General features: G+C 35.5%; 1 protein-coding gene across 1 annotated transcript; it reads right to left on the bottom strand.

Moving 5' to 3' along the window:
• Window positions 1–9,708: 9,708 nt before the first annotated feature.
• On the bottom strand, window positions 9,709–13,014 carry LOC128204308 (C-type lectin domain family 10 member A-like). Its single transcript, XM_052905721.1, has 4 exons — window positions 12,958–13,014; window positions 11,033–11,130; window positions 10,294–10,384; window positions 9,709–9,932 (listed from the first exon to the last, which is right to left on the bottom strand). Exons 1-4 carry the CDS (start codon window positions 13,004–13,006, stop codon window positions 9,709–9,711), a joined length of 462 nt encoding a protein of 153 aa, XP_052761681.1. The 5' UTR covers window positions 13,007–13,014.
• Window positions 13,015–13,241: the final 227 nt, after the last annotated feature.

The following is a 13,241-nucleotide window of genomic DNA, read 5'->3' as shown; positions in this document are numbered from 1 at the left end:
GACTCAGACTTGAGACTGTTAGTAATCATTGCCCCAGGACTCAGACTTGAGACTGTTAGTAATCATTGCCCCAGGACTCAGACTTGAGACTGTTAGTAATCACTGCCCCAGGACTCAGACTTGAGACTGTTAGTAATCACTGCCCCAGGACTCAGACTTGAGACTGTTAGTAATCATTGCCCCAGGACTCAGACTTGAGACTGTTAGTAATCACTGCCCCTGATGGAATAGTCATGACGTCACTTAACCGTGGGATACGATGTTATAAATATCGGCTTTATTCTTTAACAGAAACGATATCTTGGCGATAACCTTAATAATCAATAATCGAGAATAATAAACTCACTTTTAATCAAGGCATTTGCCAGTTTAAATTAATGTATACTCGTTAAATACGATCAACCCTGAAATGTCTGAAGTACAAAGGATACAATTGATGTCATACCGGCCAGTTCGTAAACTTTGAACCATTACACATAAATATGTGTGGGACATTTGGGTCAATCTTGACACAGAAATAATCGGAAATTTAATTTCAATCAGATTTAATATAATGACTGTTCGAAATGGCGAGCGACTGTAGAACCGGTGCACACCATGCATTTGAGTAACATTGTCTGCTGACATTCTTGGCAGTTTCTGGATGTCAAAAACAAGACTATAACATATAAATTTACAAAATTAAACTGGATACTGTGGCGATAATCCACGCCAGATGGTCCTAGAATCGGCATAAAATCGGCATATAAAATATTACCTCAAAAAAAGCCCATAATTATCAATACAAGCTAGTGTGATTTTATATTTTATTGAATCTAATGTATGTCTGCCTTTTACCTGGTATAAGGACCAGAAGTACTCCGAGAATAAATGTCCCTCCAAGCATTATGTTTTCGCACACGTTAAAGCTTAGACAGTGAAAATATTTACAGTTACGATATATACATCATTACAACTTATCATCTAGAACACGTATCTTATCTGAGTTCGCCAGTTGATTTGGTGAAGAATTCTCAATTTTTACAAAGGTAACTTGTGTGACATTATCACTTGCCCATCATTTACGGAGTATACCAATTTCAAACATAAGAAATAACAGTTTCTGATATCCGCGCAATGGTTGTTCTGCGATATCAATTGTAAAAATAAACTCTGTTTAGCTGCACGAGGCAAGGGTCCATACGACAATTAACGAGAGACACAAGCGTACATTCGCCAGAAACAGGCCACGCACGCGGCAGAATAGCGTCATTAATAAATGATGGCATCGCCGCCTTAGAACGGTCAGTGAAAACACGAGTTCATTTCAGGTAAGTTTATAAGCATATAAACTCACACTTGTCGCAACAATTATAAAATATATCAATGCAGAGGGAAATGACATAGCGTACCAAGAGGTGGACTCAATGTTACTGGGTACATTTCGTCAATTTAGCTTATTCAATGCTAGAGCAGTAGCAAAGGGAGAACCCCGCATTAAGTATTATGTATTGCGTGTCTGATTACCTATATTTCAATTGAGTTTACAAGCAGAGCTTCCAGGAACTTTTCAGTTTAAACGAGTTTTCTCTTTCATAGCCGTTTAAGTTTACTTATTGTGAATATACGCTAACTGTTACTTATTCGTACTTCTGAACAATCTTGAAAATATTTTGTTAATGAATCATTATCACAAACTGATTTCTATCAAAATCTGGTACATACGAGTATGTTTTTAACTCCAAAAGCTAAAGCTCAAGCCTAAAAAGTACAAAGTTAAAACTTTAAGCTTCATTGGGAGAATGATCATTTGCTTTTTATCATTAAAATGAGTTAAACATAATGCACCACTCAATTGTAACCACGGCCCCCAGGTCCGGAAAATAGCGGGGACTTTGACTTTCGGTCCAGCCAAGCCCGGGCAAAATCTCCGCACTGCGGGGACGAACTGCTGGTAAAATCCCGACCAAATGCCCCGGCACCCCAGGGACCCTAGATAAGGCCGATTTCCCGCTATATTTGGCGTGAAGACAAAACCACCGCATTCACCTGGCACTGCGGGGCCACCTGGAAGGTGAAAACACGGCCCATTTCCCCGGCTATCCCCGGTATACCCCCGGACCTGGGGGGGGGGGGCGTGGTTGCAATTGACTGGTGCATAGACATGCAATTAAATTTTAAAAAAAACGTGCATGAATATATATTGTGCCCCTTTACTAGTTAAAATATAATTAAGTACCAACAATCATATTTCTAAATGGAAATCACATTTTGTATACAGTGTTATCATCATCATCATCATCATCATCATCATCATTATCATCATCATCATTATCATCCTCATCATCATCATCATCATCATCATCATCATCATCATAAAGACATGACTATTAGTTGTATAGCGTTGTAAATGGTAGAAACGGTTCCTTCTGTAATTCAGTAGTAATGTACAAAAAAAGTTGTCCTCAAGTTTTTATTTGTCGTATGCAATATTACAACAATTTAAGCGATAATAATTATTCAATGTCCATGCTTGTCGTCAGCCAACTACTCCAATCGCGTTTCCAATGACGGTCCCACTGAAAAAAATACAGAGAGAGTGTTTGTACTGAACCTTTGTTGATATTAATCTAAAAAATGTAATTGCGCCCGAACAAATTCCGGTTTCAATCATGAAGAGTAAATATTGGAAAGCCATTCAAAATTGTGTCAGAAATCTTAAGTGATATAACAAAAATGTATGTATTCATTAGAAAACACTATAAACATGTTTCTAAATAACTAAGAAGTAGCAGGCTAATATACTAGTACATTAGTAGGTTTCGACTGGTATCTAAAGCTACGCCACAGCAATTTACAATCGGAACTCCTCCGTCATTTTCCATCAAAAACAACCCCGGATGTAGCCGGTATAACTAAATTCTAATTGATTCCAAGTGAAGTGTATTATTTATTGCATAAATAATCTTCCTAAATGTCAAGTCCTTAGGATTTACTCCTAAATTGAAAATACATCCGAGGTTGTCTAAGATGGAAAATGGCGAGGAGGTCCGATTGAGCAATTTGGGCAAATTACACCAATTTGAAAGTGAGTTCTAAGAAATACATGTGTTTTTTATGACCACTTAGCAACGAGTCAAAGCATCATGGTTATATCACATCAGACTGTTGGCTACTTTGTTTGTAGGTTTGGAACCTCAATGGTTTGTGGTTAAAAATAACTTGCTTAACATGCTAGGTCATCTTGATCTACTTTTTATTGTTTACATTTCCGCCACATTGTTTGTATTTCTGCGCGGTATTTCGTAACTTCATCGAATACAAAGTGGTAACGTTCAACCATTTTTCTCAAAAGTGAAGTAACACTTTTTTAACGTTGTTTAATGTATAGTGCACAAGTAGAATTTTCATCCAATATAAGTGTTGGTGGTCGTGAAACGCATGAAATCTTACGCAACCAGTTATTTCGTGTGTAATTCAGTCTAGAATATATGGGAAATATATTTAGTGTTCTTTGACATAGAACCACACACAAGTAGGACTAGTTGCATGAACTTCCCAAGTTACTGCAGTTATAAACAAAAACTCGACCTGCGTTATAGATACGTACATCCACGAGTGTCGGGTAAAGTGCATTTTGGAAAGTGATTGAATAATGATCTCCCATAGTCATAAATCTGGTGCCTTTCTGCGTGAGTCGATTGGATAAAAATCATACGCTTTGAGCATATAAGTTCCACATTTCAAAGTACATATTTTCTTCATTAATTTCATCAGTAATCGCATTTTGTGTCTGTCAAAAATTGAAGCTTAGTATCCAATATCAAAGGCTGCTTTAGGACTATTTCTCACGTTCCAGAACATTGAATGATAGTGCTCAGACCTGGTACTACTTTGATCATTCAAATTCGCATTCGGAACTCCTCGGCCATGCCGACGGACATCCAATCAAACTACAGTGTAGAGATGCATTACGTCAGTGAACCCCTGTATTCGGCCTGGAGAATTTGACTACTATGAACTATTGCACATGTGCCCTAGTCCAAAAATTGCTGAATTAATATAGACATCGCATCTTGTAAAATGCCTACTTCCCCAGCATTTAAAAGGACTCAGTTGCGCTTGATGCATAATTCGCATTATTTTGCTATCATTCCAAATAATCACGGAACTAACGGAACTATGACGGATTAATTACATGACAAAATGAGGTTTATTTTCAAAACCATCTAATAGCATGTCAGTTAGACATAATAGCATGTCAGTTAGACATAATAGCATGTCAGTTAGACATAATAGCATGTCAGCTAGACAAAATAGCATGTCAGTTAGACAAAATAACATGTCAGTTAGACATAATAGCATGTCAGTTAGACATAATAGCATGTCAGTTAGACATAATAACATGTCAGTCTAACACAAAAGCATGTCAGTTAGACATAATAACATGTCAGTTAGACATAATAGCATGTCAGTTAGACATAATAACATGTCAGTTAGACATAATAGCATGTCAGTTAGACATAATAACATGTCAGTTCGACATAATAGCATGTCAGTTAGACATAATAGCATGTCAGTTCGACATAATAGCATGTCAGTTAGACATAATAGCATGTCAGTTAGACATAATAGCATGTCAGTTAGATATAATAGCATGTCAGTTAGACATAATAGCATGTCAGTCTAACACAACAGCATGTCAGTCTAACACAAAAGCATGTCAGTTAGACATAATTGCATGTCAGTTAGACATAATAACATGTCAGTTAGACATAATAGCATGTCAGTTAGACATAATAGCATGTCAGTTCGACATAATAGCATGTCAGTTAGACATAATAACATGTCAGTTAAACATAATAGCATGTCAGTTCGACATAATAGCATGTCAGTTAAACATAATAGCATGTCAGTTCGACATAATAGCATGTCAGTTAGACATAATAGCATGTCAGTTCGACATAATAGCATGTCAGTTAGACATAATAGCATGTCAGTTAGACATAATAGCATGTCAGTTAGACATAATAGCATGTCAGTTAGACATAATAGCATGTCAGTTAGACATAATAGCATGTCAGTTAGACATAATAGCATGTCAGTTAGACATAATAGCATGTCAGTTAGACATAATAGCATGTCAGTTAGACATAATAGCATGTCAGTTAGACATAATAACATGACAGTTAGACAAAATAGCATGTCAGTTAGACATAGTAGCATGTCAGTTAGACATAATAGCATTTCAGTTAGAAATAGTACCATATCAGTAAAACATAATAACATGTCAGTTAGACATAATAACATGTCAGTTAGACATAATAGCATGTCAGTTAGACATAATAGCATGTCAGTTAGACATAATAGCATGTCAGTTAGACATAATAGCATGTCAGTTAGACATAATAACATGTCAGTTAGGCATAATAACATGTCAGTTAGACATAATAGCATGTCAGTTAGACAAAATAGCATGTCAGTTAGACATAATAGCATGTCAGTTAGACATAATAGCATGTCAGATATACATAATAGCATGTCAGTTTGACATAATAGCATGTCAGTTAGACAAAATAGCATGTCAGTTAGACATAATAGCATGTCAGTTAGACATAATAGCATGTCAGTTAGACATAATAGCATGTCAGTTAGACAAAATAGCATGTCAGTTAGACATAATTACATGTCAGTTAGACAAAATAGCATGTCAGTTAGACATAATTACATGTCAGTTAGACATAATAGCATGTCAGTCAGACATAATAACATGTCAGTTAGACATAATAGCATGTCAGTCAGACAAAATAGCATGTCAGTTAGACATAATAGCATGTCAGTTAGACAAAATAACATGTCAGTTAGACATAACAGCATGTCAGTTAGACATAATAACATGTCAGTTAGACATAACAGCATGTCAGTTAGACAAAATAACATGTCGGTTAGACATAATAGCATGTCAGTTAGACATAATAGCATGTCAGTTAGACATAATAGCATGTCAGTTAGACATAATAGCATGTCAGTTAGACATAATAGCATGTCAGTTAGACACAATAGCATGTCAGTTAGACATAATATCATGTCAGTTAGACATAATAACATGTCAGTTAGACATAATAGCATGTCAGTTAGACATAATAGCATGTCAGTTAGACATAATAGCATGTCAGTTAGAAAAAAAAACAGCATGTCAGTTAGACAAAATAACATGTCAGTTAGACATAATAGCATGTCAGTTAGACATAATAGCATGTCAGTCAGACATAATAACATGTCAGTTAGACATAATAACATGTCAGTTAGACATAATATCATGTCAGTTAGACATAATAACATGTCAGTTAGACATAATAACATGTCAGTCTAACACAAAAGCATGTCAGTAAGACATAAAAACATGTCAGTTAGACATAAAAGCATGTCAGTTAGACATAATAGCATGTCAGTTAGACATAAAAGCATGTCAGTTAGACATAATAGCATGTCTATCAGACATAATAACATGTCAGCTAAACATAATATCATGTCAGTTAGGCATAATATCATGTCAGTTAGACATAAAAGCATGTCAGTTTGACATAATAGCATGTCAGTTAGACATAATAGCATGTCAGTTAGAAATAACAACATATCAGTTAGATAAAATCACATCTCAGTTAGACATAATAGCATGTCAGTCAGACATAATAACATGTCAGTTAGACATAATAGCATGTCAGTTAGACATAATAACATGTCAGTTAGACATAATAGCATGTCAGTTAGACATAATAGCATGTCAGTTAGACACAAAAGCATGTCAGTAAGACATAAAAACATGTCAGTTAGACATAAAAGCATGTCAGTTAGACATAATAGCATGTCAGTTAGACATAAAAGCATGTCAGTTAGACATAATAGCATGTCTATCAGACATAATAACATGTCAGCTAGACATAATATCATGTCAGTTAGGCATAATATCATGTCAGTTAGACATAAAAGCATGTCAGTTTGACATAATAGTATGTCTATTAGACATAATAACATGTCAGCTAGACATAATATCATGTCATTTAGGCATAATATCATGTCAGTTAGACATAATAGCATGTCAGCTAGACAAAATAGCATGTCAGTTAGACAAAATAACATGTCAGTTAGACATAATAGCATGTCAGTTAGACATAATAACATGACAGTTAGACAAAATAGCATGTCAGTTAGACATAGTAGCATGTCAGTTAGTCATAATAACATGTCAGTTAGACATAGTAGCATGTCAGTTAGACATAATAGCATGACAGTTAGACAAAATAGCATGTCAGTTAGACATAGTAGCATGTCAGTTAGTCATAATAACATGTCAGTTAGACATAGTAGCATGTCAGTTAGACATAATAGCATGTCAGTTAGACAAAATAGCATGTCAGTTAGACATAGTAGCATGTCAGTTAGTCATAATATCATGTCAGTTAGACATAATAGCATGTCAGCTAGACAAAATAGCATGTCAGTTAGACAAAATAACATGTCAGTTAGACATAATAGCATGTCAGTTAGACATAATAGCATGTCAGTTAGACATAATAACATGTCAGTTAGACATAATAACATGTCAGTTAGACATAATAGCATGTCAGTTAGACATAATAGCATGTCAGTTAGACATAATAACATGTCAGTCTAACACAAAAGCATGTCAGCTAGACATAATATCATGTCAGTTAGGCATAATATCATGTCAGTCTAACACAAAAGCATGTCAGTAAGACATAATAACATGTCAGTCTAACACAAAAGCATGTCAGTTAGACATAATAACATGTCAGTCTAACACAAAAGCATGTCAGTTAGACATAATAGCATGTCAGTTAGGCATAATATCATGTCAGTTAGACATAATAGCATGTCAGTTAGACAAAATAACATGTCAGTTAGACATAATAGCATGTCAGTAAGACATAATAGCATGTCAGTTAGACATAATAGCATGTCAGTTAGACATAATAGCATGTCAGTTAGACATAATAGCATGTCAGTTAGACAAAATAGCATGTCAGTTAGACAAAATAGCATGTCAGTTAGACATAATAACATGTCAGTTAGACATAATAACATGTCAGTTAGACATAATAACATGTCAGTTAGACATAATAGCATGTCAGTTAGACATAATAGCATGTCAGTTAGACATAATATCATGTCAGTTAGACATAATAGCATGTCAGTTAGACAAAATAGCATGTCAGTTAGACATAATAACATGTCAGTTAGACATAATAACATGTCAGTTAGACATAATAGCATGTCAGTTAGACATAATAGCATGTCAGTTAGACATAATAGCATGTCAGTTAGACATACTAGCATGTCAGTTAGACATAATAACATGTCAGTCTAACACAAAAGCATGTCAGTAAGACATAATAACATGTCAGTCTAACACAAAAGCATGTCAGTTAGACATAATAGCATGTCAGTTAGACAAAATAGCATGTCAGTTAGACATAATAGCATGTCAGTTAGACAAAATAGCATGTCAGTTAGACATAATAGCATGTCAGTTAGACATAATATCATGTCAGTTAGACATAATAGCATGTCAGTTAGACATAATAGCATGTCAGTTAGACATAATAACATGTCAGTCTAACACAAAAGCATGTCAGTTAGACATAATAGCATGTCAGTTAGACATAATAACATGTCAGTTCCCGGTTGGTACTTGAATGCTTAACACACTGACACCATCTCGGCTTGTGCTTGGATGTTTAATATACTGACACTATACCAGTTGGTAGTTGAACGTTTAATATGCTGATACTATCACGGTTAGTCTTTGGATGTTAAATATAATAACACTATCCTGCTTGGTGCTTGATACTTTATATAATAATACTATCCCTGTTGGTACTTGAATGCTTAATATACTGACACTATCCCGGTTGGTGTTTGACTGCTCGATACACTGATACTATCCCGGTTAATACATAAATGCTTAATATACTGACACTATCCCGGTTGGTGCTTGACTACTTGATACACTGATACTATCCCGGTTGATACATACATGTTTAATATACTGACACTATCCCGGTTGGTGTTTGACTGCTTAATACACTGATACTATCCCGGTTGATACATAAATGCTTAATATACTGACACTATCCCGGTTGGAGCTTGACTGCTTGATACACTGATACTATCCCGGTTGGTACTTGAATGCTTAATATACTGACAGAATCCCGGTTGGTGCTTTGATGTTTGATATACTGACAGTATCGCGGTTGGGGCTTTGATGTTTAATATACTGACGGTATCCTGGATGGTGCTTGAATGCTTGATACACTGATACTATCCTGGTTGGTACTTGAAGGCTTAATATACTGACACTATCCTGGTTTGTGCTTAAATGCTTGATACACTGATACTATCCCGGTTGGTACTCCAATGCTTAATACACTGACACTATCCCAGGTGGTGCTTGGATGCTTAATATACTGACAATATCCCGGTTGGTGCTTGGATGCTTAATATACTGACACTATCCCGGGTGGTGCTTGGATGCTAAATATACTGACACTATCCCGGGTGGTGCTTGGATGCTTAATATACTGACACTATCCCGGGTGGTGCTTGAAAGTTGTATATTATGACACTTCATGATTAGTTCAAAACTGTGTAATGAACTTAGTGCTTATATGATTAAAATACTTTCGCGTTTACGAATCTATCAAAGACTTAATATACTGACGCTTTCTCGCAGAGAGGTTTGTAGCTCTCCTGGCAGCCCTGGTCGGTCCATTTGAACTTTAAAGCGGCGCGAATGCTGGCACAGTTCGCGTTCCTATGCCCATCCGGTTGCCCGGGATACCAGTTCGTAAACGTCGCGACCTGGTCCGTATCGTGCCACTTCCACAGACCCTCAATGACGTCATCGGTCAGTCCAATCCAGTGGTAGGGATCTGGGTCGTTAATCATAGTGTTCTTTCAAACTTAAGTCATTTCCCAAATGTATACATCTCACTGGTTAATTATATAATATTTTTGACAGACGACATTCTTCATTTTTATTGACTTGAAAGGGACTTAAACTAGTTGAAATACTATATTGAAAAATATTATTAATTTAGATACGTTCATTCTAATCTAAGATAATTGTATCAGGCGGATATACTTTATTCGGGAATTGAATCCATATATAAGGTACCCATTACAAACTGCTCTCATGTAGTGTACAGTGTAAAGTAAAAAAGCATACTGTCCGAGAATCATGTTATCACCAAAAATACAAATAACAAAATAGTAAACGATAATAAAACCTACCTTTGATGTTGGCCAGAAAGCTGGACAGAAAAATGTTTTCTTCCTGTGTGTCGATACGTACCAGGTGAGAATAAAGATGCTCGCAGAATTTCTGAAACATTTAAAAAGCCAGACTTCATAATTGGCTAACTCTACCGATGTATGGAAGTATTCTGTAAACGGCACCATGGCACCGGCACGAAAATAAACGACATTGGTGTGGATTCGTATGTTTATTTCTTGCTTTTTATCGCGGGTGATAAATTGTTGTACCACGGAAGGCAAACGAAAAAACGGCATAATTAACGCGTTGTTAACGTCGCTTTTTAAGTATGTTCGTACTGTTGCAATAACATGTTTGTTGAAAAAAATGTTTGACTTGAACAGAAAGACAAAAATCTTTTACACGTGGTCATGAGTTAAGAGATGCACTCAATGCTGCATGTTCTTCTTCCTTTCTTCAGTTATGAACACTACATATTCGTACACAACATACCACTGGAATGTTATCGTTACAGGTAAATAGATCTCGAATTCAAAATCGTGTATGGCTTCGATCTTTTGACACGGGGACTGTACGAGTCATCTACTGGTTATCCAATATCAAACCTTTCTCGAGTTAGTGTGTTGGTATTTTTTTCCTATCGGCGGACCGAGTATCCGACAGACATTTGCAAACTAATATGCCCCCTTTTCTCCATTTTAAAGGATTAATATACCGTAAAAGTGCGAGAAATTACCAATTATTAAACATTCTCACCTCTGCCTCGACGTAGTGCATACTGTCGTGTGCGAACAGGTAGCATGAAGCGTTGTACGCCATCCAGCCATCCGGACAGTCAGTGGCCAGACTGAGGTCTGAGGGAAATAGAGGCATAGTCATTTTTGTGGCGACAGAACAGTCACAACGGACCAGAGATTTCGAATATCGACTAACGCACATAGGGTCTTAGTAATTGTTGTGAGAATACGACTTTAATGGTTGTCCAATGAGAGCAAATGGTATGGGGCACGTAAGGGCATTATCAATTGTAAAAGTTTTGTTAAGATAAGACATAAAAGAAGGTATAATCATAGAAATGGACATAATTACCGCTTTTTTTCAAAAAAAGAAGCATGACAAAAGCTCAAGGTCGATTGGTGCCAAATAAATAACATGTCATTGCATCCAACTAAATCCAAGTGTATGGTTATCGGAACTATATATAAAACAAAACAAGTTAGTAAATTAAATCTTACAATCGATGGAACAGCATTAGAAAATGTGACTGTGCAAAAAATACTTGGAATCTATATTAAATAATAACCTAAAATGGCGTCCGCAAATAGAAATTGTTTGCAAAAAAATCAACTGTAAAGTCTCACTTTTGAAACGTCTATTGTTCTACCTCAATGATGAGATGAAACGTTTGTTTTACAAGGCATATATCCTTCCAATATTATATTATTGTTGTCATATTTGGGGCAAAGGAAACTCAGGTTACTTACATAAAGTTAATTCCTTGCAAAATAGGGCTGCAAAAATCATTCTTAAAATTCCTAAACGATCATCTTCAAACGGATTGTTACAAGAACTTCAGTGGCTAACGTTTACAGACAGGTGTAAATATCACTGTGCAACCCTTGTCTATAATACCCTTAATGGAAAGGCTCCGAGGTATATGTCTGAATTGCTAATCTTTGCAAATAATGAACACTATTCTTTAAGATCAACTTCAAAACAAGATTTAGTTTTGATACAAACACCGCGAACTAACTATTTCATGGATTCCTTTTCGTACTACAGTATGAAGGTTTGGAATACTATTCCGGATGAAATACGAAATGCAAAAAAGTTAAACACATTTAAGCATAATTATAAAGTGCACCTCTTGAAATGTGCATATCATTAGTTTCAAAAAGGTATATCATCTTTTCATTATCTTAAAGATTGAAATAACTGTTGTTTTATAAATTGTTGTGTTTTATTGAGTGTCTGTCGGCGTGTACATGATGTATATTGAAATAATTGTTATGTTAATTAAACATGATTTGTATAAAATAATTATATTCAAAACATCAAAAGTTCATGTATAGGAATGTATAAGCGCGATGCAGATGTTTTATGATTTACCAAATGCATTTTTGTTTGTTTTTCTTCAAAGAAGGCCACATTGTAAATATGATGTTGTTATGGTTGAACCTGTAATTATGTCATAATGTGTTTATACCTTCTCTAAATAAAGATATTATTATTATTATTATTATTATTATTATTATTATTATTATTATTATTATAGCCTTGACCACATATGAGCGCATAGGTTGTGTTGAAAGTGAAAGCAATACCTGATACGTGTCAAGGCCAAGTCGAAAATTATCGGTTCCCCCAAATAAAATTATTACAAGTCATAAACTGCTTACGACCTTATGCAACTTACATGTACCTGCATAATTGGCGCACATCAGATACGAGTCGAAGGTACGCTATTTCAATGCTAATACCGTTGTGTCATTTTCGGGATGAAAACTTAAGCTTACAGTGCTGTAGATAATGACGGAAACCTGATGTGTCAGTGTTTTCTGTTCAAATCGCTAAAATTAGGGCTTTATCGGCAAAACATACAGTATATATTTCAAATGTGATATATCCGTATTGTATACGTGTTTCTAGATGGTTGTCAATACCCGTATGTACTTGTTTACCTGGAAGCATGACCAGAAAAAGTCCGAGAATAGCTGTCCGTCCTCTCATTCTTACTGTTCGTTTGTAAAAGGCACGTTAACTGCTAAATTGTAAACTTTTCTGCAGCTACCATACATAAACATGTATCAAAACTTATCATCTAGAACACCGAACACTTACCATTAACCTTATCTATGTTGACCACTTCTTAATTGGTATGGAAATCTGACATTTAACTAATGGGTCATGTATGACTAAAGGTATTGCATCGATCATAAAGGCCTAGTTTAAGCCTTCTATAAGT

This window comes from Mya arenaria, chromosome 10 (genome assembly GCF_026914265.1).
Source record: "Mya arenaria isolate MELC-2E11 chromosome 10, ASM2691426v1".
Classification (NCBI taxonomy): domain Eukaryota; kingdom Metazoa; phylum Mollusca; class Bivalvia; order Myida; family Myidae; genus Mya; species Mya arenaria.
This window is presented reverse-complemented; position numbering and strand designations above follow the sequence as displayed.

What these genes read in the sequence shown, in the direction of transcription:
- LOC128204308 (XM_052905721.1), bottom strand. Translation starts at nt 13,006, where the DNA reads ATGAGAGGACGGACAGCTATTCTCGGACTTTTTCTGGTCATGCTTCCA. An exon ending in TGCACTACGTCGAGGCAGAG is followed by an intron (nt 10,385 to 11,032) that starts GTGAGAATGTTT and finishes TAAATGTTTCAG; the next exon opens with AAATTCTGCGAGCATCTTTA. An exon ending in CTTTCTGGCCAACATCAAAG is followed by an intron (nt 9,933 to 10,293) that starts GTAGGTTTTATT and finishes TTAACGACCCAG; the next exon opens with ATCCCTACCACTGGATTGGA.